Here is a 27,332-nt window from a genome sequence, read left to right as displayed (position 1 = left end):
TCTGTTGGATCCAGTACAAAGGAAAGGCTTCAGCTTTCCAAAAATGGTTAGATCTGGCTAGGGGATCCCACAGCACTTTAAAGGTACATACACACGTCTGATTTTTCCAAAAGACCGGTCGTTCGGACTTCAAGTCAGACATGTGTACAAACGATCGTTGCACTGATAAGACTGGTTTTGACGGATCTGCTTGGTGGTTTGGAAAAATCAGACGTGTGTATGTACCTTTAGGGCACATTCACACCAGAAGCGCTTTTCTGAGCGTTTTGTGGTTGATTAGCGTTTTTTAAAATCGTTCCCATTGACTTTCATTGAAATTGCTGCAATTTTTTCCTTGATTTTAATGAAAGTAAATGGGAGCGATTTCAATCGCAAAACGCTCAGAAAAGTGCTTCTAGTGTGAATGGGCCTCAGTACCATTGGCTGTATATATAATGACAGTGCAGCAGCGCTACCTGGTGGTCACTCTCTGTTGGAACACTGCTGCAGGAACGGGTCAGCACCAGAATGCTCAGATAATCGGACAAGTGACGCAGCTGCACGTGGTGATTGTTTATCTGCAGCGCCCTCTGGCGGGTGTGGCGGCGTGCTGCGGGGTCCGCTGGTATCGCCTCTCTATAGGACAGCCGAGGGGTGCGCGCACAGCGGTGATCGGGGATGAGCGGCGCGCGGCCGCAGTGACGCCCCTCCCACCTCTCACTCTGATTGGACAGAGCCGGTCACGAGGCCACACACACACTCTGGCTCGTAAAACTCCTCCCCTCCCGCGCTGATTGGCAGGAGGGGGCGGGGTCAGGTTGCTGTTGGTTTCTCACACACGCTATGGAGGCTGCAGTGAAGGAGGAAGAGGGGCGGAACTCCGAGACCCTTCAGCGCTGGGAGAGGTGAGATGCCCCGCCCCATGTCTGTGCTTCTGGAAGGCTGAGCCCGCCCCCATGCATGTCTCCCTGGAAGGCTGAGCCCCCTATACCTGTGTCCCTGGAAGGCTGAGCCTCACCCCCTTCCCCCATATCCATGTCCCTGGAAGGCTGAGCCCCCTATACCTGTGTCCCTGGAAGGCTGAGCCTCCCCCTTCCCCCATATCCATGTCCCTGGAAGGCTGAGCCCCCTATACCTGTGTCCCTGGAAGGCTGAGCCTCACCCCCCTTCCCCCATATCCATGTCTTTGGAAGGCTGAGCCCCCTATACCTGTGACCCTTGAAGGCTGAGCCTCACCCCCCTTCCCCCATATCCATGTCCCTGGAAGGCTGAGCTTCACCTCCCTTCCCCTCATATCCATGTCCCCGGAAAGCTGAGCCTCACCCCCTTCCCCAACATCCATGTCCCTGGAAGGCTGAGCCCCCTATACCTGTGTCCCTGGAAAGCTGAGCCTCACTCCCCTTCCCCCATATCCCTGGAAGGCTGAGCTCCCAATACTCGTGTCCCTGGAAGTCTGAGCCTCACCCCTCTTCCCCATATCTGTGTCCCTGGAAGGCTGAACTTTACACCCTTCCCCTCATCTCCATGTCCCTGGAAGGCTGAGCCCCCCATATCCATGTCCCTGGAAGGCTGAGCCCCCCATATCCATGTCCCTGGAAGGCTGAGCCCCCTATAACTTTGTCCCTGGAAGGCTGAGCCTCACCCCCCTTCCCCCATATCCGTGTCCCTGGAAGGCTGAGCTTCACCTCCCTTCCCCCCATATCTGTGTTCCTGGAAGGCTGAGCCCCCCATGTCCCTGGAAGGCTGAGCCCCCCATATCCATGGACAGCTGAGCCCCCCATGTCCATGTCCCTGGAAGGCTCAGCCTCCCCATATCCGTGTTTCTGGAAAACCGAGCCCTCTATACCCGTGTCCCTGGAAGGATGAGCCTCACCCCCCATATCAGTGTTCCTGGAAGGCTGAACCCCCCATATATTTGTCTCTGGAAGGCAGTGCCCCCATATCCTTGGTCCGGGTCCCCCTGATAGTGGTATTGGGGGTTGGGGGGCCTTTGTCCTTCGCCTCTGCCTCTCTCAGCCCGCTACAGCCTATTGTTCCACCCCCCCATCCTCCCCCGCTAGACTCTCTGCTCCCCGTGGGCGTAGTCACACTGACATAACTCTTAAGCAATACCAGATCCCTGGCTGTCCTGCTGATCCTCTGCCTCCTAATACCTGTAGCTGTAGTCCCTGAACAAGCATGCAGCAGATCAGGTGCTCTGAATGAAGTCTGACTTTATGCTTGTTTCAGGTGTGTGATTATGACACTAGTGATGCCAGAATGATCAGCAGGACAGCCAGGCAACTGGTATTGTTTAACAGGAAATAAATATGGCAGCTTCCTTATGTACCTCACTTTGGGTTCCTTTCAATGCATTCACATTGGAATGCTTGTGTGCTGGTCAGTCAGACTGGAGAGACCTGTGTTGTGTTGCAGTGTGTTGGTCAGTCAGACGTGTGTTGCAGTGTGCTGGTCAGTCAGACGTGTGTTGTGTTGCAGTGTACTGGTCAGTCAGACGTGTGTTGCAGTGTGTTGGTCAGTCAGACCTGTGTTGTGTTGCAGGGTGCTGGTCAGTCAGACGTGTGTTGCAGTGTGCTGGTCAGTCAGACGTGTGTTGCAGTGTGCTGGTCAGTCAGACGTGTGTTGTGTTGCAGTGTGCTGGTCAGTCAGACGTGTGTTGCAGTGTGCTGGTCAGTCAGACGTGTGTTGCAGTGTGCTGGTCAGTCAGACGTGTGTTGCAGTGTGCTGGTCAGTCAGACGTGTGTTGCAGTGTGCTGGTCAGTCAGACGTGTGTTGCAGTGTGCTGGTCAGTCAGACGTGTGTTGCAGTGTGCTGGTCAGTCAGACGTGTGTTGTGTTGCTGTGTGCTGGTCAGTCAGACGTGTGTTGTGTTGCAGTATGCTGGTCAGTCAGACGTGTGTTGTGTTGGTCAGTCAGACGTGTGTTGTGTTGCAGTGTGCTGGTCAGTCAGACATGTGTAGTGTTGTAGTGTGCTGGTCAGTCAGACGTGTGTTGTGTTGCAGTGTGCTGCTCAGTCAGACTTGTGTTGCAGTGTGCTGGTCAGTCAGACTTGTGTTGCAGTGTGCTGGTCAGTCAGACGTGTGTTGCAGTGTGCTGGTCAGTCAGATGTGTGTTGCAGTGTGCTGGTCAGTCAGACGTGTGTTGCAGTGTGTTGGTCAGTCAGACGTGTGTTGCAGTGTGCTGGTCAGTCAGACGTGTGTTGCAGTGTGCTGGTCAGTCAGACATGTGTTGCAGTGTGCTGGTCAGTCAGACGTATGTTGCAGTGTGCTGGTCAGTCAGACTTGTGTTGCAGTGTGGTGGTTAGTCAGACGTGTGTTGCAGTGTGCTGGTCAGTCAGACGTGTGTTGTGTTGCTGTGTGCTGGTCAGTCAGACGTGTGTTGTGTTGCAGTGTGCTGGTCAGTCAGACGTGTGTTGTGTTGGTCAGTCAGACGTGTGTTGTGTTGCAGTGTGCTGGTCAGTCAGACGTGTGTTGTGTTTCAGTGTACTGGTCAGTCAGACGTGTGTTGTGTTTCAGTGTACTGGTCAGTCAGACGTGTGTTGTGTTGCAGTGTGCTGGTCAGTCAGACGTGTGTTGTGTTGCAGTGTGCTGGTGAGTCAGACGTGTGTTGCAGTGTGCTGGTCAGTCAGACGTGTGTTGCAGTGTGCTGGTCAGTCAGACGTGTGTTGCAGTGTGCTGGTCAGTCAGACGTGTGTTGCAGTGTGCTGGTCAGTCAGACGTGTGTTGTGTTCCTGTGTGCTGGTCAGTCAGACGTGTGTTGTGTTGCAGTGTGCTGGTCAGTCAGACGTGTGTTGTGTTGGTCAGTCAGACGTGTGTTGTGTTGCAGTGTGCTGGTCAGTCAGACGTGTGTTGTGTTGCAGTGTGCTGGTCAATCAGACTTGTGTTGCAGTGTGCTGGTCAGTCAGACGTGTGTTGCAGTGTGCTGGTCAGTGAGACGTGTCTTGCAGTGTGTTGGTCAGTCAGACGTATGTTGCAGTGTGCTGGTCAGTCAGACGTATGTTGCAGTGTGCTGGTCAGTCAGACGTGTGTTGCAGTGTGCTGGTCAGTCAGACGTGTGTTGCAGTGTGCTGGTCAGTCAGACATGTGTTGTGTTGCAGTGTACTGGTCAGTCAGACGTGTGTTGCATTGTGCTGGTCAGTCAGACATGTGTTGCTGTGTGCTGGTCAGTCAGACGTGTGTTGTGTTGCAGTGTGCTGGTCAGTCGGACGTGTGTTGCAGTGTGTTGGTCAGTCAGACGTGTGTTGCAGTGTGTTGGTCAGTCAGACGTGTGTTGCAGTGTGTTGGTCAGTCAGACATGTGTTGCAGTGTGCTGGTCAGTCAGACATGTATTGCAGTGTGCTGGTCAGTCAGACGTGTGTTGTGTTGCAGTGTGCTGGTCAGTCAGACGTGTGATGTTGCAGTGTGCTGGTCGGTCAGACGTGTGTTGCATTTTGCTGGTCAGTCAGATGTGTGTTGCGGTGTGCTGGTCAGTCAGACGTGTGTTGCTGTGTGCTGGTCAGTCAGACTTGTGTTGCAGTGTGCTGGTCAGTCAGACGTGTGTTGCAGTGTGCTGGTCAGTCAGACGTGTGTTGTGTTGCAGTGTACTGGTCAGTCAGACGTGTGTTGCAGTGTGCCGGTCAGTCAGACATGTGTTGTGTTGCAGTTTGCTGGTCAGTCAGACGTGTGTTGTGTTGCAGTGTGCTGGTCGGTCAGACGTGTGTTGCATTGTGCTGGTCAGTCAGATGTGTGTTGCAGTGTGCTGGTCAGTCAGACGTGTGTTGCAGTGTGCTGGTCAGTCAGACGTGTGTTGCAGTGTGCTGGTCAGTCAGACGTGTGTTGCAGTGTGCTGGTCAGTCAGACGTGTGTTGCAGTGTGCTGGTCAGTCAGACGTGTGTTGCAGTGTGCTGGTCAGTCAGACGTGTGTTGCAGTGTGCTGGTCAGTCAGACGTGTGTTGCAGTGTGTTGGTCAGTCAGACGTGTGTTGCAGTGTGTTGGTCAGTCAGACGTGTTTTGCATTGTGCTGGTCAGTCAGACGTGTGTTGCAGTGTGCTGGTCAGTCAGACTTGTGTTGCAGTGTGCTGGTCAGTCAGACGTGTGTTGTTTTGCAGTGTACTGGTCAGTCAGATGTGTGTTGCAGTGTTACGGTCAGTCAGACGTGTGTTGTGTTGCAGTTTGCTGGTCAGTCAGACGTGTGTTGTGTTGCAGTGTACTGGTCAGTCAGACATGTGTTGCAGTGTGCTGGTCAGTCAGACGTGTGTTGCAGTGTGTTGGTCAGTCAGACGTGTGTTGCAGTGTGCTGGTCAGTCAGACGTGTGTTGCAGTGTGCTGGTCAGTCAGACGTGTGTTGCAGTGTGCTGGTCAGTCAGACGTGTGTTGCAGCATGCTGGTCAGTTAGACGTGTGTTGCAATGTGCTGGTCAGTCAGACATGTGTTGCAGTGTGCTTGTCAGTCAGACGTGTGTTGCAGTGTGCTGGTCAGTCAGATGTTTGTTGCAGTGTGCTGGTCAGTCAGAGGTGTGTTGCAGTGTGCTGGTCAGTCAGATGTTTGTTGCAGTGTGCTGGTAAGTCAGACGTGTGTTGTAGTGTGCTGGTCAGTCAGACGTTTGTTGCAGTGTGCTGGTCAGTCAGACGTGTGATGTGTTGCAGTGTGCTGGTCAGTCAGACGTGTGTTGTGTTGCAGTGTGCTGGTCAGTCAGACGTGTGTTGTGTTGCAGTGTGCTGGTCAGTCAGACGTGTGTTGTGTTGCTGTGTGCTGGTCAGTCAGACGTGTGTTGTGTTGCTGTGTGCTGGACAGTCAGACGTGTGTTGCAGTGTGCTGGTCAGTCAGACGTGTGTTGCAGTGTGCTGGTCAGTCAGACATGTGTTACTGTGTGCTGGTCAGTCAGACGTGTGTTGCTGCGTGCTTGTCAGTCAGACGTGTGTTGCAGTGTGCTGGCCAGTCAGACGTGTGTTGCTGTGTGCTGGTCAGTCAGACGTGTGTTGTGTTGCAGTGTGCTGGTCAGTCAGACGTGTGTTGTTGCAGTGTGCTGGTCGGTCAGACGTGTGTTGCAGTGTGCTGGTCGGTCAGACGTGTGTTGCAGTGTGCTGGTCAGTCAAACGTGGGTTGCAGTGTGCTGGTCAGTCAGACGTGGGTTGCAGTGTGGTGGTCAGTCAGACGTGTGTTGCAGTGTGCTGGTCAGTCAGACGTGGGTTGCAGTGTGCTGGTTAGTCAGACGTGTGTTGCAGTGTGCTGGTCAGTCAGACGTGTGTTGCAGTGTGCTGGTCAGTCGGACGTGTGTTGCTGTGTGCTGGTCAGTCGGACGTGTGTTGCAGTGTGCTGGTCAGTCAGACGTGTGTTGCAGTGTGCTGGTCAGTCAGACGTGGGTTGCAGTGTGCTGGTCAGTCAGACGTGTGTTGCAGTGTGCTGGTCAGTCGTCAGACGTGTGTTGCAGTGTGCTGGTCAGTCAGACGTGTGTTGCAGTGTGTTGGTCAGTCAGACGTGTGTTGTGTTGCAGTGTGCTGGTCAGTCAGACGTGTGTTGTGTTGCAGTGTGCTGGTCAGTCAGACGTGTGTTGTGTTTCAGTGTGCTGGTCAGTCAGACGTGTGTTGCAGTGTGCTGGTCAGTCAGACGTGTGTTGCACTGTGTTGGTCAGTCAGATGTGTGTTGCAGTGTGCTGGTCAGTCAGACGTGTGTTGCAGTGTGCTGGTCAGTCAGACGTGTGTTGTGTTGCAGTTTGCTGGTCAGTCAGACATGTGTTGCAGTGTGCTAGTCAGTCAGACGTGTGTTGTGTTGCTGTGTGCTGGTCAGTCAGACATGTGTTGCTGTGTGCTGGTCAGTCAGACGTGGGTTGCAGTGTGCTGGTCAGTCAGACGTGTGTTGCAGTGTGCTGGTCAGTCAGACGTGTGTTGCAGTGTGTTGGTCAGTCAGACCTGTGTTGTGTTGCAGTGTGCTGGTCAGTCAGACCTGTGTTGCAGTGTGCTGGTCAGTCAGACGTGTGTTGCAGTGTGCTGGTCAGTCAGACGTGTGTTGTGTTGCAGTGTGCTGGTCAGTCAGACGTGTGTTGCAGTGTGCTGGTCAGTCAGACGTGTGTTGCAGTGTGCTGGTCAGTCAGACGTGTGTTGCAGTGTGCTGGTCAGTCAGACGTGTGTTGTGTTGCTGTGTGCTGGTCAGTCAGACGTGTGTTGTGTTGCAGTATGCTGGTCAGTCAGACGTGTGTTGTGTTGGTCAGTCAGACGTGTGTTGTGTTGCAGTGTGCTGGTCAGTCAGACATGTGTAGTGTTGTAGTGTGCTGGTCAGTCAGACGTGTGTTGTGTTGCAGTGTGCTGCTCAGTCAGACTTGTGTTGCAGTGTGCTGGTCAGTCAGACTTGTGTTGCAGTGTGCTGGTCAGTCAGACGTGTGTTGCAGTGTGCTGGTCAGTCAGATGTGTGTTGCAGTGTGCTGGTCAGTCAGACGTGTGTTGCAGTGTGTTGGTCAGTCAGACGTGTGTTGCAGTGTGCTGGTCAGTCAGACGTGTGTTGCAGTGTGCTGGTCAGTCAGACATGTGTTGCAGTGTGCTGGTCAGTCAGACGTATGTTGCAGTGTGCTGGTCAGTCAGACTTGTGTTGCAGTGTGGTGGTTAGTCAGACGTGTGTTGCAGTGTGCTGGTCAGTCAGACGTGTGTTGTGTTGCTGTGTGCTGGTCAGTCAGACGTGTGTTGTGTTGCAGTGTGCTGGTCAGTCAGACGTGTGTTGTGTTGGTCAGTCAGACGTGTGTTGTGTTGCAGTGTGCTGGTCAGTCAGACGTGTGTTGTGTTTCAGTGTACTGGTCAGTCAGACGTGTGTTGTGTTTCAGTGTACTGGTCAGTCAGACGTGTGTTGTGTTGCAGTGTGCTGGTCAGTCAGACGTGTGTTGTGTTGCAGTGTGCTGGTGAGTCAGACGTGTGTTGCAGTGTGCTGGTCAGTCAGACGTGTGTTGCAGTGTGCTGGTCAGTCAGACGTGTGTTGCAGTGTGCTGGTCAGTCAGACGTGTGTTGCAGTGTGCTGGTCAGTCAGACGTGTGTTGTGTTCCTGTGTGCTGGTCAGTCAGACGTGTGTTGTGTTGCAGTGTGCTGGTCAGTCAGACGTGTGTTGTGTTGGTCAGTCAGACGTGTGTTGTGTTGCTGTGTGCTGGTCAGTCAGACGTGTGTTGTGTTGCAGTGTGCTGGTCAATCAGACTTGTGTTGCAGTGTGCTGGTCAGTCAGACGTGTGTTGCAGTGTGCTGGTCAGTGAGACGTGTCTTGCAGTGTGTTTGTCAGTCAGACGTATGTTGCAGTGTGCTGGTCAGTCAGACGTATGTTGCAGTGTGCTGGTCAGTCAGACGTGTGTTGCAGTGTGCTGGTCAGTCAGACGTGTGTTGCAGTGTGCTGGTCAGTCAGACATGTGTTGTGTTGCAGTGTGCTAGTCAGTCAGACGTGTGTTGTGTTGCTGTGTGCTGGTCAGTCAGACATGTGTTGCTGTGTGCTGGTCAGTCAGACGTGGGTTGCAGTGTGCTGGTCAGTCAGACGTGTGTTGCAGTGTGCTGGTCAGTCAGACGTGTGTTGCAGTGTGTTGGTCAGTCAGACCTGTGTTGTGTTGCAGTGTGCTGGTCAGTCAGACCTGTGTTGCAGTGTGCTGGTCAGTCAGACGTGTGTTGCAGTGTGCTGGTCAGTCAGACGTGTGTTGTGTTGCAGTGTGCTGGTCAGTCAGACGTGTGTTGCAGTGTGCTGGTCAGTCAGACGTGTGTTGCAGTGTGCTGGTCAGTCAGACGTGTGTTGCAGTGTGCTGGTCAGTCAGACGTGTGTTGTGTTGCTGTGTGCTGGTCAGTCAGACGTGTGTTGTGTTGCAGTATGCTGGTCAGTCAGACGTGTGTTGTGTTGGTCAGTCAGACGTGTGTTGTGTTGCAGTGTGCTGGTCAGTCAGACATGTGTAGTGTTGTAGTGTGCTGGTCAGTCAGACGTGTGTTGTGTTGCAGTGTGCTGCTCAGTCAGACTTGTGTTGCAGTGTGCTGGTCAGTCAGACTTGTGTTGCAGTGTGCTGGTCAGTCAGACGTGTGTTGCAGTGTGCTGGTCAGTCAGATGTGTGTTGCAGTGTGCTGGTCAGTCAGACGTGTGTTGCAGTGTGTTGGTCAGTCAGACGTGTGTTGCAGTGTGCTGGTCAGTCAGACGTGTGTTGCAGTGTGCTGGTCAGTCAGACATGTGTTGCAGTGTGCTGGTCAGTCAGACGTATGTTGCAGTGTGCTGGTCAGTCAGACTTGTGTTGCAGTGTGGTGGTTAGTCAGACGTGTGTTGCAGTGTGCTGGTCAGTCAGACGTGTGTTGTGTTGCTGTGTGCTGGTCAGTCAGACGTGTGTTGTGTTGCAGTGTGCTGGTCAGTCAGACGTGTGTTGTGTTGGTCAGTCAGACGTGTGTTGTGTTGCAGTGTGCTGGTCAGTCAGACGTGTGTTGTGTTTCAGTGTACTGGTCAGTCAGACGTGTGTTGTGTTTCAGTGTACTGGTCAGTCAGACGTGTGTTGTGTTGCAGTGTGCTGGTCAGTCAGACGTGTGTTGTGTTGCAGTGTGCTGGTGAGTCAGACGTGTGTTGCAGTGTGCTGGTCAGTCAGACGTGTGTTGCAGTGTGCTGGTCAGTCAGACGTGTGTTGCAGTGTGCTGGTCAGTCAGACGTGTGTTGCAGTGTGCTGGTCAGTCAGACGTGTGTTGTGTTCCTGTGTGCTGGTCAGTCAGACGTGTGTTGTGTTGCAGTGTGCTGGTCAGTCAGACGTGTGTTGTGTTGGTCAGTCAGACGTGTGTTGTGTTGCTGTGTGCTGGTCAGTCAGACGTGTGTTGTGTTGCAGTGTGCTGGTCAATCAGACTTGTGTTGCAGTGTGCTGGTCAGTCAGACGTGTGTTGCAGTGTGCTGGTCAGTGAGACGTGTCTTGCAGTGTGTTTGTCAGTCAGACGTATGTTGCAGTGTGCTGGTCAGTCAGACGTATGTTGCAGTGTGCTGGTCAGTCAGACGTGTGTTGCAGTGTGCTGGTCAGTCAGACGTGTGTTGCAGTGTGCTGGTCAGTCAGACATGTGTTGTGTTGCAGTGTACTGGTCAGTCAGACGTGTGTTGCTGTGTGCTGGTCAGTCAGACGTGTGTTGTGTTGCAGTGTGCTGGTCAGTCGGACGTGTGTTGCAGTGTGCTGGTCAGTCAGACATGTGTTGTGTTGCAGTGTACTGGTCAGTCAGACGTGTGTTGCTGTGTGCTGGTCAGTCAGACGTGTGTTGTGTTGCAGTGTGCTGGTCAGTCAGACATGTGTTGCTGTGTGCTGGTCAGTCAGACGTGTGTTGTGTTGCAGTGTGCTGGTCAGTCGGACGTGTGTTGCAGTGTGTTGGTCAGTCAGACGTGTGTTGCAGTGTGTTGGTCAGTCAGACGTGTGTTGCAGTGTGTTGGTCAGTCAGACATGTGTTGCAGTGTGCTGGTCAGTCAGACGTGTATTGCAGTGTGCTGGTCAGTCAGACGTGTGTTGTGTTGCAGTGTGCTGGTCAGTCAGACGTGTGATGTTGCAGTGTGCTGGTCGGTCAGACGTGTGTTGCATTTTGCTGGTCAGTCAGATGTGTGTTGCGGTGTGCTGGTCAGTCAGACGTGTGTTGCTGTGTGCTGGTCAGTCAGACTTGTGTTGCAGTGTGCTGGTCAGTCAGACGTGTGTTGCAGTGTGCTGGTCAGTCAGACGTGTGTTGCAGTGTGTTGGTCAGTCAGACGTGTTTTGCAGTGTGCTGGTCAGTCAGACGTGTGTTGCAGTGTGCTGGTCAGTCAGACGTGTGTTGCAGTGTGCTGGTCAGTCAGACGTGTGTTGTGTTGCAGTGTACTGGTCAGTCAGACGTGTGTTGCAGTGTGCCGGTCAGTCAGACATGTGTTGTGTTGCAGTTTGCTGGTCAGTCAGACGTGTGTTGTGTTGCAGTGTGCTGGTCGGTCAGACGTGTGTTGCATTGTGCTGGTCAGTCAGATGTGTGTTGCAGTGTGCTGGTCAGTCAGACGTGTGTTGCAGTGTGCTGGTCAGTCAGACGTGTGTTGCAGTGTGCTGGTCAGTCAGACGTGTGTTGCAGTGTGCTGGTCAGTCAGACGTGTGTTGCAGTGTGCTGGTCAGTCAGACGTGTGTTGCAGTGTGCTGGTCAGTCAGACGTGTGTTGCCGTGTGCTGGTCAGTCAGACGTGTGTTGTGTTGCAGTGTGCTGGTCAGTCAGACGTGTGTTGTGTTGCAGTGTGTTGGTCAGTCAGACGTGTGTTGCAGTGTGCTGGTCAGTCAGACGTGTGTTGCAGTGTGCTGGTCAGTCAGACGTGTGTTGTGTTGCAGTGTGCTGGTCAGTCAGACGTGTGTTGTGTTGCAGTGTGTTGGTTAGTCAGATGTGTGTTGCAGTGTGCTGGTCAGTCAGACGTGTGTTGTGTTGCAGTGTGCTGGTCAGTCAGATGTGTGTTGCAGTGTGCTGGTAAGTCAGACGTGTGTTGTAGTGTGCTGGTCAGTCAGACGTTTGTTGCAGTGTGCTGGTCAGTCAGACGTGTGATGTGTTGCAGTGTGCTGGTCAGTCAGACGTGTGTTGTGTTGCAGTGTGCTGGTCAGTCAGACGTGTGTTGTGTTGCTGTGTGCTGGTCAGTCAGACGTGTGTTGTGTTGCTGTGTGCTGGACAGTCAGACGTGTGTTGCAGTGTGCTGGTCAGTCAGACGTGTGTTGCAGTGTGCTGGTCAGTCAGACATGTGTTACTGTGTGCTGGTCAGTCAGACGTGTGTTGCTGCGTGCTTGTCAGTCAGACGTGTGTTGCAGTGTGCTGGCCAGTCAGACGTGTGTTGCTGTGTGCTGGTCAGTCAGACGTGTGTTGTGTTGCAGTGTGCTGGTCAGTCAGACGTGTGTTGTTGCAGTGTGCTGGTCGGTCAGACGTGTGTTGCAGTGTGCTGGTCGGTCAGACGTGTGTTGCAGTGTGCTGGTCAGTCAAACGTGGGTTGCAGTGTGCTGGTCAGTCAGACGTGGGTTGCAGTGTGGTGGTCAGTCAGACGTGTGTTGCAGTGTGCTGGTCAGTCAGACGTGGGTTGCAGTGTGCTGGTCAGTCAGACGTGTGTTGCAGTGTGCTGGTCAGTCAGACGTGTGTTGCAGTGTGCTGGTCAGTCGGACGTGTGTTGCTGTGTGCTGGTCAGTCGGACGTGTGTTGCAGTGTGCTGGTCAGTCAGACGTGTGTTGCAGTGTGCTGGTCAGTCAGACGTGGGTTGCAGTGTGCTGGTCAGTCAGACGTGTGTTGCAGTGTGCTGGTCAGTCGTCAGACGTGTGTTGCAGTGTGCTGGTCAGTCAGACGTGTGTTGCAGTGTGTTGGTCAGTCAGACGTGTGTTGTGTTGCAGTGTGCTGGTCAGTCAGACGTGTGTTGTGTTGCAGTGTGCTGGTCAGTCAGACGTGTGTTGTGTTGCAGTGTGCTGGTCAGTCAGACGTGTGTTGCAGTGTGCTGGTCAGTCAGACGTGTGTTGCACTGTGTTGGTCAGTCAGATGTGTGTTGCAGTGTGCTGGTCAGTCAGACGTGTGTTGCAGTGTGCTGGTCAGTCAGACGTGTGTTGTGTTGCAGTTTGCTGGTCAGTCAGACATGTGTTGCAGTGTGCTAGTCAGTCAGACGTGTGTTGTGTTGCTGTGTGCTGGTCAGTCAGACATGTGTTGCTGTGTGCTGGTCAGTCAGACGTGGGTTGCAGTGTGCTGGTCAGTCAGACGTGTGTTGCAGTGTGCTGGTCAGTCAGACGTGTGTTGCAGTGTGCTGGTCAGTGAGACGTGTGTTGCAGTGTGCTGGTCAGTGAGACGTGTGTTGCAGTGTGCTGGTCAGTGAGACGTGTGTTGCAGTGTGCTGGTCAGTGAGACGTGTGTTGCAGTGTGCTGGTCAGTCAGACGTGTGTTGCAGTGTGTTGGTCAGTCAGACGTGTGTTGCAGTGTGTTGGTCAGTCAGACCTGTGTTGTGTTGCAGTGTGTTGGTCAGTCAGACGTGTGTTGCAGTGTGCTGGTCAGTCAGACATGTGTTGCAGTGTGCTGGTCAGTCAGACATGTGTTGCAGTGTGCTGGTCAGTCAGACGTGTTTTGCAGTGTGCTGGTCAGTCAGACGTGTGTTGTGTTGCAGTGTGCTGGTCAGTCAGACATGTGTTGTGTTGCAGTGTGCTGGTCAGTCAGACCTGTGTTGTGTTGCAGTGTGCTGGTCAGTCAGACGTGTGTTGCAGTGTGCTGGTTAGTCAGACGTGTGTTGCAGTGTGCTGGTCAGTCAGACGTGTGTTGCTGTGTGCTGGTCAGTCAGACGTGTGTTGCAGTGTGCTGGTCAGTCAGACGTGGGTTGCAGTGTGCTGGTCAGTCAGACGTGTGTTGCTGTGTGCTGGTCAGTCAGACGTGGGTTGCAGTGTGCTGGTCAGTCAGACGTGGGTTGCAGTGTGCTGGTCAGTCAGACGTGTGTTGCAGTGTGCTGGTCAGTGAGACGTGTGTTGCCGTGTGCTGGTCAGTCAGACGTGTGTTGTGTTGCAGTGTGCTGGTCAGTCAGACGTGTGTTGTGTTGCAGTGTGTTGGTCAGTCAGACGTGTGTTGCAGTGTGCTGGTCAGTCAGACGTGTGTTGCAGTGTGCTGGTCAGTCAGACGTGTGTTGTGTTGCAGTGTGCTGGTCAGTCAGACGTGTGTTGTGTTGCAGTGTGTTGGTTAGTCAGATGTGTGTTGCAGTGTGCTGGTCAGTCAGACGTGTGTTGTGTTGCAGTGTGCTGGTCAGTCAGATGTGTGTTGTGTTGCAGTGTGTTGGTTAGTCAGATGTGTGTTGCAGTGTGCTGGTCAGTCAGACGTGTGTTGTGTTGCAGTGTGCTGGTCAGTCAGACGTGTGTTGCAGTGTGCTGGTCAGTCAGACGTGTGTTGCAGTGTGCTGGTCAGTCAGACGTGTGTTACAGTGTGCTGGTCAGTCAGACGTGTGTTGCAGTGTGTTGGTCAGTCAGACGTGTGTTGTGTTGCAGTGTGCTGGTCAGTCAGACGTGTGTTGTGTTGCAGTGTGCTGGTCAGTCAGACGTGTGCTGCAGTGTGTTGGTCAGTCAGACGTGTTTTGTGTTGCAGTGTGCTGGTCAGTCAGACGTGTGTTGTGTTGCAGGGAGCAGAGCATGCTGAAGGAGCAGTTGATCATCAGAGACACGGACCACTGGCAGAGCCAGCCTGACCTCTCCGGGTTACAGCAGGTGGGCGGAGTGGACCTGTCCTACATAAAAGGAGATGACACCATGGCCTGCGCCTCTCTGGTGGTCCTCAGCTACCCAGACCTGGAGGTAACCTCGCCTGAGTGGTGATGCAGCAGATGTGCGATTTCCTATATTCACGCTATGATCTTCGCTGACACACACGGTTTTCTGTCTACGATTGTTACGCTCACATTCTCATACAGAAACACAAACAGTGTGTAGAAAGCAAATAGCTCCAAGTCTGTTTCAGCAGTTGTAGAAAAGGCGTGCGATGTGGATGAGGCCGGTCGTTTTCCCAGACTTTCACTATGTAGGTGTTTCCATATGGGGGGAGAATGCAAAAAAAAAGGACACTAATGTGAGTCATCCCTATACACGTCAAACTCCGGCCCATCAGATCTGGCCTTCAGAGCCATTAAATTTGGCCCTCAAGTGGTTTTCCCACTTTGCATTATGTTTGGCCCACTCTAGACCACCAGAGAAGTTATATTGGAGGTGAAGCCATATTGGGGAAGTAGGGGGAAAGCACTAAGCACTAGGGAACTGTATAGGGGAGGATGGGGCTCTCTAGACATCAGGGAACTGTATAGGGGAGGGAGGACCACTAGACACCAGAGAACTTTATGAGGGAGGAAGGTGGCCAGTAGTCATTGAGGTTGGCCCGGGACTAGGTCTCAGTGTACAATTTCATCCCACTTTGTATTTGAGTTTGACACCCCTGCTATAGAGGAAATTTACTTTTATATTTATTTTGTGAATCCAGTTACTGTCTGTGCTGGGCAAAGAAGTGCGGTTGTGAGGCGCTTTTCCAGTAGTTCCCCTGAGTGCTTCTGAAGGCAAGCGGGTCTGTACTGCGCACGTGCGAGTCCCGTCCTGAGCATGCTCCTCAGTATGGGGACACCCGTCTTCTGAAGCACCCAGGGGCGACAGTGCTTCTAAAGCCTACAGAGGACTCCTAAATGCGTGAAAAGTTAACGGGGCGTCCCGTGACAAACACTAGAGGGCTGGAGACTGGTCACGTGAGGTGCGTGCCACCAGTCTCTAGTGTTCATCCCCTAGTGTTTGTCATGGGACACAGAGAGGAGTGATGGATGGAAGTCATGTACAGATGTCAGGATCACTAACCTCCCCTGCAGCTCATGTATGGTGGATGACCTGTCATTGCGCTCTGCAGGTTATCTATGAGGACTGTCGCATGGTCACCCTGGATGCCCCCTACGTAGCGGGATTCCTGGCCTTCAGAGAGGTCCCATCCCTGGTGGAGGCGGTGGAGAGGCTGAAGGAGGAGAGGCCGGATCTGATGCCTCAGGTGAGATGTTGCACTGTGTGTGTCCTGCCCAGCTTCTCCTGCTTGATAAAGCTGGATCTCTGCTCTGTTTAACTCTGATATTAATAAGCTCTGTGTGTCCAGTGCAATTCCTGAACTCACCTCGGGTGCTAAAATTAGGTGATGGAGACCATGCCTGATTCAAATCTAATTATCAATGGTCCGGGCGGTAAAGAACTCGCTTGGGCGGTTCCATTGCCCAGCAAGTCCTTTTCATCCTATGCAATATTTATTTCCCCTATGCAAGGCAATTATGAGATGCCGGGAAGGAATTTTCACCAGCTGAGAGCATGTGAAAAGTCCAGCCGCCCATGTGCCAATGGCTTATTCAGGCATCTGGGAGCCTCCTTTACTAAGGAGGGCCCCGATGCTCGTCAACCCCAGAACTTTTCTCACCACCGCCTGCTGCTCAGCCGGAGGCCCCGGGACGCTCCGCACATCATCTTCTGCCAGCTCTCCGGATGTACTGCCAGCTCTCCGGATGTACTGCCAGCTCTCCGGATGTACTGCCAGCTCTCCGGATGTACTGTTCAGGATGTCTCATGAAAAGCATCTTTGAACCTGCTGCTGAGGCTAAAATTGACCAAAGAAAATCCTCCTCAGGGTGGACTCTTATTGGTTTAAAGCCTGGACCAGTGGGGAGCCCCGGCAGTGCTAGAAGATGGAGAAGAGACCATCGGAGCCGGTGAGCGCTATAATTACAGCGCATTAGATTTGGATGCAGCCGGCGCCACCATAGGCCGTAATAGGAATCACGGCTATAGCGGCGCACCGTGAGCAACTTCGGCGCCGTCAGAAGACGGAACTGAAGTTACTTTAAAACACTGTAATTCCCCACCATCCACGTGGACCTGGAGAGGGAATAGTAATTAATACGGGTAGAAGGCTGCGCATCCCTGACCTAATACTACAGTTTAATGGTTAATCGCTGTGGCGTACACCGCCCCTCCTGGACTAAAATTGCACGCCCCGCATCCAAACAATGCAATACTGGTTTATGGAGAAAGTTTAGCTTCCATTATAGTTTGCAGGCAAAATACAATTTACTGGACATCTGCACCAACGTTGAGGTAATTCTCCGTAGCAGATGTCCTACACTATCTGACCTAAGTTAAGGGGGAACTGAAGAGAGAGGTATATGGAGGCTGCCATGTTTATTTCCTGTTAAGCAATACTAGTTGCCTGGCAGCCCTGCTGATCCTCTGCCTCTAATACTATTAGCCATAGCCCCTGAACAAGCATTCAGCAGATCAGGTGTTTCAGACTTTAAAGTCAGATCTGACAAGAATAGCTGCATGCTTGTTCCTGGTGTTATTCAGATACTACTGCAGAGAAATAGACCAGCAGGGCTGCCAGGCAACTGGTATTGATTAAAAGGAAATAAATATTGCAGCCTCTGTATACCTCTTACTTCAGTTCCCCTTTAAAAGTCCTACACTATCTGTCCTAAGTTAAAAGCATATATCATTACCCTGGCAGCAGCTAAGCAAAAATGTGTAACTTACATTCAATATGGACAGCAGAGAGTAGAGCCAGCGCTCACCACATGGGCTGCATCTGAATGACTTATCACCTCATGTGCACCACCTATACAGCTCAAATTCACACTCAGCAATCAAACAGATACAAGACATATGCATAACTAAATACTTAAAGCTTTCCTGTTTGCATGGTAAGTATTTAGTTATGCATATGTCTTGTATCTGTTTGATTGCTGAGTGTGAATTTGAGCTGTATAGGTGGTGCACATGAGGTGATAAGTCATTCAGATGCCGCCCATGTGGTGAGCGCTGGCTCTACTCTCTGGTGGGGAATAGTAATTAACACAATCGGGTCTTGTGCAGGAGCAGGGTAAGCCGTATATCGGCTGTATCCTGTGCCCAAGTCTCCCGGCGGCAATTTCATATTTATGCTGGAGCTGGGCAGTGCAGAGTGATGGGGGAGCAGTGGTGCCAGCAGAGCCTGCCATGGACCTCGGGTAAGTGGTTGTCAGCCTGCTGCCTCTAGCGGCACATGACCTGGGGAGGGAGGCAGCAGTGGGGTGGTGCTGGCTCTAGCGGCACATGACCTGGGGGGAGGGAGGCAGCAGTGCGGTGGTGCTGGCTCTAGCAGCACATGACCTGGGGGAGGGAGGCATCAGTGGGGTGGTGCTGGTTTTAGCGGCACATGACCTGGGGGAGGGAGGCAGCAGTGGGGTGGTGCTGGGTCTAGCGGCACATGACCTGGGCGAGGGAGGCAGCAGTGGGGTGGTGCTGGCTCTAGCAGCACATGACCTGGGGGAGGGAGGCAGCAGTGGGGTGGTGCTGGCTCTAGCAGCACATGACCTGGGGGAGGGAGGCAGCAGTGGGGTGGTGCTGGCTCTAGCAGCACATGACCTGGGCGAGGGAGGCAGCAGTGGGGTGGTGCTGGCTCTAGCGGCACATGACCTGGGGAGGGAGGCAGCAGTGGGGTGGTGCTGGCTCTAGCGGCACATGACCTGGGGAGGGAGGCAGCAGTGGGGTATTGCTGGCTCTAGCGGCACATGACCTGGGGGAGGAAGGCAGCAGTGGGGTGGTGCTTGCTCTAGCGGCACATGACCTGGGGAGGGAGGCAGCAGTGGGGTGGTGCTGGCTCTAGCGGCACATGACCTGGGGGAGGGAGGCAGCAGTGGGGTATTGCTGGCTCTAGCGGCACATGACCTGGGGGAGGGAGGCAGCAGTGGGGTGGTGCTGGCTCTAGCAGCACATGACCTGGGGGAGGGAGGCAGCAGTGGGGTGGTGCTGGCTCTAGCAGCACATGACCTGGGGGAGGGAGGCAGCAGTGGGGTGGTGCTGGCTCTAGCAGCACATGACCTGGGGGGAGGGAGGCAGCAATGGGGTGGTGCTGGCTCTAGCGGCACATGACCTGGGGGAGGGAGGCAGCAGTGGGGTATTGCTGGCTCTAGCGGCACATGACCTGGGGGAGGGAGGCAGCAGTGGGGTGGTGCTGGCTCTAGCGGCACATGACCTGGGGGAGGGAGGCAGCAGTGGGGTGGTGCTGGCTCTAGCGGCACATGACCTGGGGGGAGGGAGGCAGCAGTGGGGTGGTGCTGGCTCTAGCGGCACATGACCTGGGGGAGGGAGGCAGCAGTGGGGTATTGCTGGCTCTAGCGGCACATGACCTGGGGGAGGGAGGCAGCAGGGGGGTGGTGCTGGCTCTAGCAGCACATGACCTAGGGGAGGTAGGCAGCAGTGGGGTGGTGCTGGCTCTAGCAGCACATGACCTGGGGGAGGGAGGCAGCAGTGGGGTGGTGCTGGCTCTAGCAGCACATGACCTGGGGGAGGGAGGCAGCAATGGGGTGGTGCTGGCTCTAGCAGCACATGACCTGGGGGAGGGAGGCATCAGTGGGGTGGTGCTGGTTTTAGCGGCACATGACCTGGGGGAGGGAGGCAGCAGTGGGGTGGTGCTGGGTCTAGCGGCACATGACCTGGGCGAGGGAGGCAGCAGTGGGGTGGTGCTGGCTCTAGCAGCACATGACCTGGCGGGAGGGAGGCAGCAGTGGGGTGGTGCTGGCTCTAGCAGCACATGACCTGGGGGAGGGAGGCAGCAGTGGGGTGGTGCTGGTTCTAGCAGCACATGACCTGGGCGAGGGAGGCAGCAGTGGGGTGGTGCTGGCTCTAGCGGCACATGACCTGGGGAGGGAGGCAGCAGTGGGGTGGTGCTGGCTCTAGCGGCACATGACCTGGGGAGGGAGGCAGCAGTGGGGTATTGCTGGCTCTAGCGGCACATGACCTGGGGGAGGAAGGCAGCAGTGGGGTGGTGCTTGCTCTAGCGGCACATGACCTGGGGAGGGAGGCAGCAGTGGGGTGGTGCTGGCTCTAGCGGCACATGACCTGGGGGAGGGAGGCAGCAGTGGGGTATTGCTGGCTCTAGCGGCACATGACCTGGGGGAGGGAGGCAGCAGTGGGGTGGTACTGGCTCTAGCAGCACATGACCTGGGGGAGGGAGGCAGCAGTGGGGTGGTGCTGGCTCTAGCAGCACATGACCTGGGGGAGGGAGGCAGCAGTGGGGTGGTGCTGGCTCTAGCAGCACATGACCTGGGGGGAGGGAGGCAGCAATGGGGTGGTGCTGGCTCTAGCGGCACATGACCTGGAGGAGGGAGGCAGCAGTGGGGTATTGCTGGCTCTAGCGGCACATGACCTGGGGGAGGGAGGCAGCAGTGGGGTGGTGCTGGCTCTAGCGGCACATGACCTGGGGGAGGGAGGCAGCAGTGGGGTGGTGCTGGCTCTAGCGGCACATGACCTGGGGGGAGGGAGGCAGCAGTGGGGTGGAGCTGGCTCTAGCGGCACATGACCTGGGGGAGGGAGGCAGCAGTGGGGTATTGCTGGCTCTAGCGGCACATGACCTGGGGGAGTAAGGCAGCAGGGGGGTGGTGCTGGCTCTAGCAGCACATGACCTAGGGGAGGTAGGCAGCAGTGGGGTGGTGCTGGCTCTAGCAGCACATGACCTGGGGGAGGGAGGCAGCAGTGGGGTGGTGCTGGCTCTAGCAGCACATGACCTGGGGGAGGGAGGCAGCAATGGGGTGGTGCTGGCTCTAGCAGCACATGACCTGGGGGAGGGAGGCATCAGTGGGGTGGTGCTGGTTTTAGCGGCACATGACCTGAGGGAGGCAGCAGTGGGGTGGTGCTGGGTCTAGCGGCACATGACCTGGGCGAGTGAGGCAGCAGTGGGGTGGTGCTGGCTCTAGCAGCACATGACCTGGCGGGAGGGAGGCAGCAGTGGGGTGGTGCTGGCTCTAGCAGCACATGACCTGGGGGAGGGAGGCAGCAGTGGGGTGGTGCTGGCTCTAGCAGCACATGACCTGGGCGAGGGAGGCAGCAGTGGGGTGGTGCTGGCTCTAGCGGCACATGACCTGGGGAGGGAGGCAGCAGTGGGGTGGTGCTGGCTCTAGCGGCACATGACCTGGGGAGGGAGGCAGCAGTGGGGTATTGCTGGCTCTAGCGGCACATGACCTGGGGGAGGAAGGCAGCAGTGGGGTGGCGCTTGCTCTAGCGGCACATGACCTGGGGAGGGAGGCAGCAATGGGGTGGTGCTGGCTCTAGCGGCACATGACCTGGGGGAGGGAGGCAGCAGTGGGGTATTGCTGGCTCTAGCGGCACATGACCTGGGGGAGGGAGGCAGCAGTGGGGTGGTGCTGGCTCTAGCAGCACATGACCTGGGGGAGGGAGGCAGCAGTGGGGTGGTGCTGGCTCTAGCAGCACATGACCTGGGGGAGGGAGGCAGCAGTGGGGTGGTGCTGGCTCTAGCAGCACATGACCTGGGGGGAGGGAGGCAGCAATGGGGTGGTGCTGGCTCTAGCGGCACATGACCTGGGGGAGGGAGGCAGCAGTGGGGTATTGCTGGCTCTAGCGGCACATGACCTGGGGGAGGGAGGCAGCAGTGGGGTGGTGCTGGCTCTAGCGGCACATGACCTGGGGGAGGGAGGCAGCAGTGGGGTGGTGCTGGCTCTAGCGGCACATGACCTGGGGGGAGGGAGGCAGCAGTGGGGTGGTGCTGGCTCTAGCGGCACATGACCTGGGGGAGGGAGGCAGCAGTGGGGTATTGCTGGCTCTAGCGGCACATGACCTGGGGAAGGGAGGCAGCAGGGGGGTGGTGCTGGCTCTAGCAGCACATGACCTAGGGGAGGTAGGCAGCAGTGGGGTGGTGCTGGCTCTAGCAGCACATGACCTGGGGGAGGGAGGCAGCAGTGGGGTGGTGCTGGCTCTAGCAGCACATGACCTGGGGGAGGGAGGCAGCAGTGGGGTGGTGCTGGCTCTAGCAGCACATGACCTGGGGGAGGGAGGCAGCAATGGGGTGGTGCTGGCTCTAGCAGCACATGACCTGGGGGAGGGAGGCAGCAGTGGGGTGGTGCTGGCTCTAGCAGCACATGACCTGGGGGAGGGAGGCAGCAATGGGGTGGTGCTGGCTCTAGCAGCACATGACCTGGGGGAGGGAGGCAGCAGTGGGGTGGTGCTGGCTCTAGCAGCACATGACCTGGGCGAGGGAGGCAGCAGTGGGGTGGTGCTGGCTCTAGCGGCACATGACCTGGGGGAGGGAGGCAGCAGTGGGGTGGAGCTGGCTCTAGCGGCACATGACCTGGGGGACGGAGGCAGCAGTGGGGTGGTACTGGCTCTAGCGGCACATGACCTGGGGGACGGAGGCAGCAGTGGGGTGGTACTGGCTCTAGCGGCACATGACCTGGGGGAGGGAGGCAGCAGTGGGGTGGTGCTGGCTCTAGCGGCACATGACCTGGGGGAGGGAGGCAGCAGTGGGGTGGTGCTGGCTCTAGCAGCACATGACCTGGGGAGGGAGGCAGCAGTGGGGTGGTGCTGGCTCTAGCAGCACATGACCTGGGGGAGGGAGGCAGCAGTGGGGTGGTGCTGGCTCTAGCAGCACATGACCTGGGGGAGGGAGGCAGCAGTGGGGTGGTGCTGGCTCTAGCGGCACATGACCTGGGGGAGGGAGGCAGCAGTGGGGTGTTGCTGGCTCTAGCGTCGCATGACCTGGGGGAGGGAGGCATCAGTGGGGTGGTGCTGGCTCTAGCGCCGCATGACCTGGGGGAGGGAGGCAGCAGTGGGGTGGAGCTGGCTCTAGCGGCACATGATCTGGGGGAGGGAGGCAGCAGTGGGGTGGTGCTGGCTCTAGCGGAACATGACCTGGGGGAGGGAGGCACCAGTGGGGTGGTGCTGGCTCTAGCGGCACATGACCTGGGGAGGGAGGCAGCAGTGGGGTGGTGCTGGCTCTAGCTGCACATGACCTGGGGAGGGAGGCAGCGGTGGGGTGGTGCTGGCTCTAGCAGCACATGACCTGGGGGAGGGAGGCAGCAGTGTGGGGTGGTGCTGGCTCTAGCGGCACATGACCTGGGGAGGGAGGCAGCAGTGGGGTGGTGCTGGCTCTAGCGGCACATGACCTGGGGGAGGGAGGCAGCAGTGGGGTGGTGCTGGGTCTAGCAGCACATGACCTGGGGGAGGCAGGCAGCAGTGTAGTGGTGCTGAAGGACAGCTCCATGGCACCTTCCATCGCACTGCATCTCACTGAGCATGGTGCTGTGATAAGAAGCTGGCAGGTTTTGCGCTTCTTCCCACCTCCAGTATGGCCCTATGTGTGCTATAAACCAGTAACATGTCTTCTGTAAGCTTGGATAACTGTATAGACTGCCCACTTATCTGTGTGTCATCTAATAAAGTCTGCTTATATCCTCCAGGTGCTGCTTGTGGACGGCAACGGGATCCTTCACCACCGCGGTAATCCCTCACTCTGATTGGATGTCTGTCTTTTGTTTGTCATGTTGATGTGAGGGGCTCGTATCTGTAAGGCTTGTACCACCCAAAATTGATAATTAAGTCAGTGTCTGGAGGCTTGAGATCAGGGCCGGTTCTCTCAAGAAGCAAGGTGAAGCACTTGCACCAGGCGGTAGAGATTACAGGGGCAGCATGTTTGTACTGTGTTTACACTAACAGCATGGAGTCAGAGTGGGAGGAGAAGCAAGAGGAGAGCGAGGTGAAGAGGTCATCATTAGGGAAAAGCAGCTTGTTGTGCTATGTGAGGAGTCTGGCAGTGTGTGAGGTGGGGAGAGGCAGGAGAGCATCATTGGGGAAAAGCAGCTTGTTATGCTGTGTGAGGAGTCTGGCAGTGAGCGAGGAGGAGGAGGCAGGAGAGCATCATTGGGGAAAAGCAGCTTGTTGTGCTGTGTGAGGAGTCTGACAGTGAGTGAGGAGGGGGAGGAGAGCATCATTGGGGAAAAGCAGCTTGTTGTGCTGTGTGAGGAGTCTGACAGTGAGTGAGGAGGGGGAGGCAGGAGAGCAGCATTGGGGAAAAGCATCTTGTTGTGCTGTGTGAGGAGTCTGACAGTGAGTGAGGAGGGGGGAAGGGGGGCAGGAGAGCAGCATTAATGAAAAGCAGCTTGTTGTGCTGTGTGAGGAGCCTGACAGTGAGTGAGGAGGGGGGAGGTAGGAGAGCATCATTGGGGAAAAGCAGCTTGTTGTGCTGTGTGAGGAGTCTGACAGTGAGTGAGGAGGGGGGAAGGGGGGGGGGGCAGGAGAGCAGCATTAATGAAAAGCAGCTTGTTGTGCTGTGTGAGGAGTCTGACAGTGAGTGAGGAGGGGGAGGCAGGAAAGCAGCATTGGGGAAAAGCAGCTTGTTGTGCTGTGTGAGGAGCCTGACAGTGAGTGAGGAGGGGAGAGGCAGTAGAGCATCATTGGGGAAAAGCAGCTTGTTGTGCTGTGTGAGGAGTCTGGCAGTGAGCGAGGAGGAGGAGGCAGGAGAGCATCATTGGGGAAAAGCAGCTTGTTGTGCTGTGTGAGGAGTCTGACAGTGAGTGAGGAGGGGGGGGGGGCAGGAGAGCAGCATTGGGGAAAATCAGCTTGTTGTGCTGTGTGAGGAGTCTGACAGTGAGTGAGGAGGGGGGAGGCAGGTGAGCAGTAGAGTTTCTTCTGACTTGCACAGCAGAAGGGAGGAGAGGTGGCACTGCTGTCCTGACTGAGGAGGAATGGAGGACAGCCAACTGGCTGAGGGTGAGCAGTGTGTTTGTCACAGACGCACAGCCAGCCAGAGTACTATTGTGTTGAGCTGCAGCATGTCATGTGAGAACATCAAATGAAGCAGAGTAAATTGTCGGGTGCTGTGCAATCATTCCAAATCAGGGGGAGACACCATCCTCACACGTTTTCCTCAGGCAGCAAAAAATCTAGAACCGGCCCTGCTGGAGAGTTGCACCACCCAATGATGTCTTCTGAGTCTTTGGGATACTAGTGTGGAGATCTCTGCAATTCTGAGTCCTCAGCTCTGCTCTGCGTATGAAGAGGAACTTCCTCCCTCCCTCCCCCTGGTGGTCGCAGCATGCGTTTAAGTTTAGAGACTGTTACAGGACGGGGGTGAAATGGAACCACAGCGGATCTCACAGCTGGACTCCCCAAGACATGACATATAGAGGAAGTGGGTATTGGTGCAGGGTGTCAGCTTACTCCTTACTAAATCCAATGCTGGCCGTGAAAGCTCTGGTGCTGCTCCTTTACTCTCTGTGGATGCCCAGAACACAGAATAGGCAGCTGCGTTGCTCAGGAAAGAATCTGAGGGCAGGATGTGGATACAGCGTTACTTTCTTAGCATGCTCTGTGATTAGAAGGTGTTAGGTCACCATGCTGAAGTTAATTATTGCCTGATCTACACATTTCAGTAAAGACAGAGCTTGATGTCATTTCCTGTGACGGCCCCACCTCCTTCTTGTCGCAGATGGCAGCAGGTAAATTCACACACACACATACATACATACACACATACACACATACACACATACACATACACATACACACACACATACACACACACATACACACATACACACACATACACACACATACATACACACACACACACACACACACACATACACACACACACACACACACACACATACACATACACACACACACACACATACACACACATACACATACATACACACACACATACACACACACATACACACATACACACACATACACACACATACACACATACACACATACACACACATACACACACATACACACACACACACACACATACACACACATACACACATACACACATACACACACATACACACACATACACACACATACACACACATACACACACATACACACACATACACACACATACACACACATACACACACACACACACACATACACACATACACACATACACACATACACACATACACACACATACACACACATACACACACATACACACACACACACACACATACACACACATACACACACATACACACATACACACACACACATACATACACACACACATACACATACACACACGCATACACACACACACACACACACACACATACACACACACACACACACATACATACACACACGCATACACACACACATACATACATACACACACACACACACACATATGTATATCATACTTTAATTGCCTGCCTCTGACACAGTCAACTTGTTGAGCAAGCCAGCAACTATACAGTAAGGAGACCTTGGTCAAGTCTCCCTAACACTGCTTATGCTTATAGAGCGCCTCCTAGTGGCTGCAGCTCCTTTGGTGCTTTGAGTCCGCCAGGAGAAAAGTGTATATGTTATGGCCAGAACCCGAAGTCTGGCCACTTCGGGTTCTGGCCGGTCAGAATGCAAAGTGGCCGGCTGATCCGGCCAGTGTGCAAAACAGGCATGCATTTCGGACTTTGGCCGGCCAGAACGCGTTGTGACTTAACATGGCCGGCCAAGTCCCGAACTTTCGCTCACCGCTTCCCGCCGCCAGCTGCTCTCATCTCCTTACCGCTCATCGCTCCTCCCCCGCTGCCGCTACTCAGACCTCTGATCAGGGCGACCAGAGAGGCGGAGAGACGCAGCTCACACCCGACCCGCAGGACGCAAACACTTCAGTGCAGAAGTGACATCATTGAACACTTCCGCATATGAAGTGAATGGGTCCGGATGGGTAGCGTGCGTGCTGCTTCTCTCCACCTCTCTGGTCACCCTGATCGGTGATCTGAGTAGCGCAGGTAGCCTCCAGCAAAGCTCCCCCAGAAAAGCCGCCCCAGACTAATTACCACTGTAGTTTGATCTCTCCCCGTGTCACCTGACTGCCACAGCAGAGCAGCTAATTTAAAAGCACAGGATGTTAACAATATGTCTGCTCCCAAGAAAGCAGGATGTAGAGACACTGCCGATTTATTGCAGGATTTGTATCAGCTGTAACTAAGAAATGCTTTTCTTTAAAAAGATTATTATGCTGTATCTTTCAGAGCAGAGAGGAAGTTCCGAGTGCCATTCATGGTGCTGGACAGGACCCGGGATGTTCTGGGATTTGTGCATTTTGGACTTTGGCCGACTGACTTTGGCCGTTTCTAGAACTGGCCGGCCAATGTCAGAAATTCCCAGCATTTTGGACTTTGGCCAACAACAAATCGGCCAGTTCTAGAATTGCCCGATTTCTGGTTTTAGATGTAACATATACAATATAATCAATAATTCTTTAAATGTCCTGTGTCTCATCTCCTACTTCAGTACTCTTGCCCCTCCCCCATCTCCTGATCAGAATCAATTTATTTTCGCCAAGTAAGTTTGCACCTACAAGGAATTTGTCTTGGCAGTTGCTTAACAAACACAAACACAAACAATACAAGGACAGACAGTGTGTATATTACAAGTCAAGGACATTATAAGTATAGTGGCAGTAAGCAATGTGAGAATTGTTCATTTACAGTTCTGTGCTGATTACTATCAAGTCCTGGCAGCTCTAACGTGGTTCAGCATTAAGTATGGCAACCGCTTGAGGAAAAAAGCTGTTCCTGTGTCTGGAGGTTTTGGTAGCGATTGACCGGAATCTTACTCCTGAAGGCATGCGCTGGAAGATGGAGTGAGCTGGGTGAGAGGGGTCAGAGGCAATTTTGGTTGCTCTTTTTCTGCACCTGCTAGTATAAAGATCCTGCAGGGAAGGTAAGCTACAGCCAATTATCCTTTCCGCTGTTCGGATGATGCGCTGCAGCCTCCCCTCTTCCAATGCTGAGCAGGAGCTGAACCATACAGTCATAGATGATGTTATGATGGATTCAATAATTGCAGTGTAGAACTGCACCATTAGATTCTGAGGTAGGCCAAACTTTTTCAGCTGCCGTAGATGGTACATTCTCTGTTGTGCTTTCTTGACAATAGTGGCAGTGTTGTTGTCTCATTTTAGGTCGTTTGAGATCGTGGATCCAAGAAACTTGAATGACTCTACCTGGGTTATTGTGGATCCATTTATGGTTAATGGGAGGTGCTGGGGGGGAGATCTCCTAAAGTCTATTATCATCTCCATGGTTTTGAGAGTGTTTAGTTCCAAGTTGTTGCTGCTGCACCAGGA

General features: G+C 54.5%; 1 protein-coding gene across 3 annotated transcripts in view; it reads left to right on the top strand.

The window, feature by feature from the left end:
- Nucleotides 1-760: 760 nt before the first annotated feature.
- Nucleotides 761-27,332, top strand: part of ENDOV (endonuclease V) — a 52,163-nt gene continuing 25,591 nt past the window's right edge. The window contains exons 1-5 of one of the 3 annotated variants that reach the window (XM_068278946.1): nt 761-884; nt 14,026-14,197; nt 15,285-15,419; nt 22,639-22,678; nt 24,610-24,675. In XM_068278946.1, the coding sequence (XP_068135047.1) occupies nt 823-884; nt 14,026-14,197; nt 15,285-15,419; nt 22,639-22,678; nt 24,610-24,675 (475 nt within the window). In that variant the 5' untranslated portion in view covers nt 761-822. The remainder of the gene's footprint in view (nt 885-14,025; nt 14,198-15,284; nt 15,420-22,638; nt 22,679-24,609; nt 24,676-27,332) is intronic. The other 2 variants (XM_068278944.1, XM_068278945.1) reach the window with 2 other exon arrangements.

The sequence above is a fragment of the Hyperolius riggenbachi genome, chromosome 4 (assembly GCF_040937935.1).
Source record: "Hyperolius riggenbachi isolate aHypRig1 chromosome 4, aHypRig1.pri, whole genome shotgun sequence".
NCBI lineage: Eukaryota > Metazoa > Chordata > Amphibia > Anura > Hyperoliidae > Hyperolius > Hyperolius riggenbachi.
The sequence above is the reverse complement of the archived record's forward strand: the minus strand, read 5'-3'. Positions and strand labels throughout refer to the sequence as shown.